We start from the raw sequence: 4,042 nt of genomic DNA, 5'->3' as shown, positions 1-4,042 counted from the left end.
TTGGCTACCTTGGAATCTTGTATAAAACGGTTCAAATGGCTCTTTCGTTGCCGACACGAAGCTAAAATGGCCCTCCGGTGTCGCACCATTGAAACGTCGCTTCTGTGCAAAACGTGCGTTCGATGGTCACCTAAATTCATGTTGACGTCTTTACTTTTTGTCACATCCACCTCTGAAAATATTCCATTGATTGCCAAGGTATGAAGGAATTGAGGGTGTCTTCATCGAAGCGCTCAGAGCAAAGCTTATGTCGTTTCACGCTAGAAACGCGTCGTCCATAAAACACGAGTCATGTGTTGACGTGACATGTCTTGCCACATGACACAATGCCTCACTTAGAAAAGTGTGCAGGACTCTTGCATGCAAACGTGTTCATCGTAAATACATGCCTGCCGACCGAACCTTATTTTCAGTCACGCTATAATAAGACTGGCCATCAATCAAAGAAAAATGAGGTCACTGATTGTTCACGTCTTTGTGATCTGCAACTCAACATCAGTACTTCTCAACGTGGAAATAGCTACGATGATGAAATAGCATTAGGATAAGAATAAGAATAATTCAAATTTTATTTTGAGAAATCCAAGCCTCAAATGGGGGGCGGGGGGACTCAACTCAACTCAACTGTATTTGTAGAGCACTTTCAAACAGCCATCGCTGCATACAAAGTGCTGTACATGGAGCAATTTAACATATACAATAAACAGTAAAACAAATCGGTAATACAGACGGTAGAAAGCACCAAACAGTAAAACCAAGAACAAATCAAAGTCATCCTGAGTCAAATGCCAAAGAATACAAGTGAGTATATACACAGTGAAACAACTTGGGGAGAATGTACCCAAGAAATGGACGGTAATCCTCTGCAGCCCTTTGAATTGGGTACATGTCAAATCATCTATTTTTGTCAAAGAGTGTAAAAATCTGAACGAGCAAGTCATTCATGACATTTCTGGTCCAGGCTCCCCGAAAATCATTTGTTACTTTGGATAATTGTCGAGGTGGTTGTTTAGTGTCACAATGGCTATGAGGAACATGTCCTGAAACCGACACGTGCTCAAATCACATTCATCCCTTGTAATGTACAGGACTTCCTCGACTGGGATCCCGAGCCATGGCACCATGCATGCGTTGTGGTGAGAGGGAACAGACATCTCACCGACATGGATTGCGGCACAGCCCTGCCATTCATCTGTCAAAAAGGTCCGAGAGTCATGAATGCGTCACGTACTTGGCCTCTTCGGGAAAGTGTGCGCTTTTGTTCAGAAATATTTTTTGTACGGGCTTTGTGTCGGCGTTTGTGGGATCCAATCTCCATTCAGTTCGTCCCCGAACTGTGTCAGTCTGTACGTGATTTGTTGGGGACGGGTTGGAGTGACGTGTTCAATGTGTTCTGTTAACTTTGTCTGTTGGATCACCTCGAAAATGGCATGTCTCGTCGCAAGGGGTAAGTCCAAAATAAAGTTGAAATGTTTTGTTGCGCAATGCCTGCCTTGATGTTGCCAGCTAAAGTACAGCACAGAAGCCAGTACGTTATGTTTTACTGGAGTCTTGTCTTCGATTTCATGATGACAACAACCGCTTTGTTTTCGGTGTACACCTTTGAAATGTGTCCTCGTAAAGCTAGCGCCCCCGCCGACCCCCATGTAGCACCGCCCGTGCCCGACTTTACGATGGCCAATCACCAACCTTAAAAGTTCAGCTCTGTTCCTTTCAACTTCTGATGTTGGGGGTGCGTCCGTGTGTACACAAGTGGCGAGCTGCGCTTAAATTCTGCAGACAAACCTGCTGGCTTCATCACATCGAAGAGTAATTCCACCTGACCAGAAGGACCGCGGTAGCAGTCACCATGTCACCACTTTTGCTGTGGGCGTGTTTCATCAGCTTGTTGGCGTTTCCTGTCATGTGTGAGTGTGGATGAAAAAAAAAATGCTTAATACCTGCGAAGAGTATGTTTCCAAGTTTATTTTTGTATTAACAGGCACTTTGATTGTATCATACTGCAAGTGTGCATTTCATATACACAGTAATTGTTGGTTCCATTCAAAATGCAGGAATGGTGGTACAAACTGCAAAGTTGATTGTATTATCAAGGCAACTGCCATTGAATTGTCTTCATTCGAGAAAGGATGCTTCTGTCTTCACGGATATATGTATCTATGAGCTAAAAAAAATGGAAGGGCAAAAGTTGAGGATAAACTGTTAAAAAAATGTGATCAAGCTTCTTGAGCAAGACGAAACCTCAATTGATTTTACTGCTGTCCCACCATGAAAATCACATTTTTAAAAAAAACAATGAATTGTCCAGACTTTGCCCACATGACCTCGTTTACCTGCCATTCATCTTTTAAAAAAAAAAAAAAAAGTTCCTTGAGTCATGAACGCTCAACGTACAATGCATGTCTTCGAATGTGTGCACTGACCCAAAATCCTTTCCCGTAGCCATGGGCTACCTTTGTCCTACATGTCCCGTGTGTCCCTGTGACAAGTGTCCATGCCCTTCGTGTCCCCCTTGTCGTTGTCCTACGTGTCGTTGTGCGACTTGTGCCCCTCCGACGACGTGTCCCCCTCTTCCTCCTATGACGTGTCCTCCTCTTCCTCCCATGACCACTTGTCCCAGTCTTCCTACTTGTCCTCCTCCCCAGCTGCCAACATCCGGACCAGGTAACTGGAGTGAAAACTCTTCTCTGACGCGCGTGCCTGATGACATCAAAGGCTTGGGCAAACTTCTTGTGGCGCCTCATCCGGTGAGTGGGGGATTTCTGGCGTGACTTCTGAAGAGCGCGTTCCATATCATGAATGACGGCCTTTTGCTCAGACTGAGTACAAGCACTCGGGTTTCAGCGTCTTAACGATTCCAGATCATTTGCATTTCCTTTGATTACCCTTGAAAATTGTGTTTGCGCAGCTCGGATTCAGAGTCGACCTTTTGGGGCTGCTCAGCGTGGGCAGTAACCTCGCCGTCAGAGGACGAGCCAAACCGATGGCTGAGAGGTACCTGGCCACACGCCCGACAAAGAACGATGTTACCAAGACAACATGTTTATACGGCTTGAAGACAGTGAATGGATGAATATTGCAGGCTAATCTTCAAGCTGGCCATGGCCAACGACACGGCGCTGCACTTGGGCTTTCGCATCAACGAGAAAACGATTATGATGAGCTCTGACCTGGATGGTACCAAAAGCGTCGAGGAGAAAGAGGTGGCCTCCTTCCCCTTCCAACCCGGCCACGATTTTGAGGTCAGAAATCACTGCATCGTCCTACGAAATCTCCATGACCGCAATATCTGGTTCCTGGTGATCTGATGGTCTTCAATTTTGGTTTTTGAGAGGCTGTCCATTTTCAATAACCACGACAACCTTGCTCTTAGTGTGCACAGATGCGGACAGACAACCAATTGAGTGACTGGTTCATGAGTTCTTAGCCAGCTGCAGCTCACCATTTTTTGGGTGTTGAGATGTACAGGAAAAAGTCATTGACTGGTTCAAGCATTCTTGGCAAGCTGCGTAGCTCACCGTACTGGCATGTCATTCAGATGATCATCCAGTGTGACATCGACCGCTTCCACGTGACCGTCGATGGCACCCACCAGCTGGAGTTCATCTACAAGGATGCGGACCTGCAAAGCATTACAGCACTAAGAATGTGGCATGACGTGTTGCTGAGGGACGTCAGGCTGATGTGACGTCTCCGCCGTGACCAGATCGGAAGCCGCCAGCTGACGGACGCTTCCTGTCTGCTCGCCGTGATGTGAACAGCAGTTGAGTCGATTCTAACATGACTGCTCAGTGCTGCCAACCTCTGTGATCAGTGATGACTAATAAAGCCGCTGAAGAATATTTGCTTGGATGAAAAATAATTTTTTTTTTCTTCAGGTATTTACTCGGAGGGGTGTGTGTGTGTGAAAGGGTTTGGGGGCGGGGGGGTCGCTGTACTAGAGCTGCAAGAAATGAGGGGCCTTTGTTGCCTGAGCCACTTTGAGATACTGGCAAGTTGGAGGAAATGGCCTAATAAACCTCTTAAATACAGTTTAGAATTT

At 46.1% G+C, this 4,042-nt stretch overlaps 1 protein-coding gene across 1 annotated transcript; it reads left to right on the top strand.

Annotated features, from left to right (window-relative positions):
- Window positions 1–1,770: 1,770 nt before the first annotated feature.
- LOC109514477 (galectin-8-like) lies at window positions 1,771–3,842 on the top strand. The gene is made up of 5 exons (XM_019867602.1): window positions 1,771–1,907; window positions 2,443–2,747; window positions 2,909–2,994; window positions 3,083–3,242; window positions 3,539–3,842. The coding sequence occupies exons 1-5, from the start codon at window positions 1,850–1,852 to the stop codon at window positions 3,686–3,688; spliced, it is 759 nt and encodes a 252-aa protein (XP_019723161.1). The 5' UTR covers window positions 1,771–1,849; the 3' UTR covers window positions 3,689–3,842.
- Window positions 3,843–4,042: the final 200 nt, after the last annotated feature.

This window comes from Hippocampus comes, unplaced genomic scaffold, assembly GCF_001891065.2.
Source record: "Hippocampus comes isolate QL1 unplaced genomic scaffold, H_comes_QL1_v1.1 scaffold251, whole genome shotgun sequence".
In the NCBI taxonomy this organism is placed as follows: domain Eukaryota; kingdom Metazoa; phylum Chordata; class Actinopteri; order Syngnathiformes; family Syngnathidae; genus Hippocampus; species Hippocampus comes.
This window is presented reverse-complemented; position numbering and strand designations above follow the sequence as displayed.

Coding starts and splice junctions, on each gene's coding strand:
- LOC109514477 (XM_019867602.1), top strand. CDS start 1,850: ATGTCACCACTTTTGCTGTGGGCGTGTTTCATCAGCTTGTTGGCGTTT. Junction 2,748..2,908: donor TTCTTGTGGCGCCTCATCCG/GTGAGTGGGGGA, acceptor GTGTTTGCGCAG/CTCGGATTCAGAGTCGACCT. Junction 3,243..3,538: donor AACCCGGCCACGATTTTGAG/GTCAGAAATCAC, acceptor CATGTCATTCAG/ATGATCATCCAGTGTGACAT.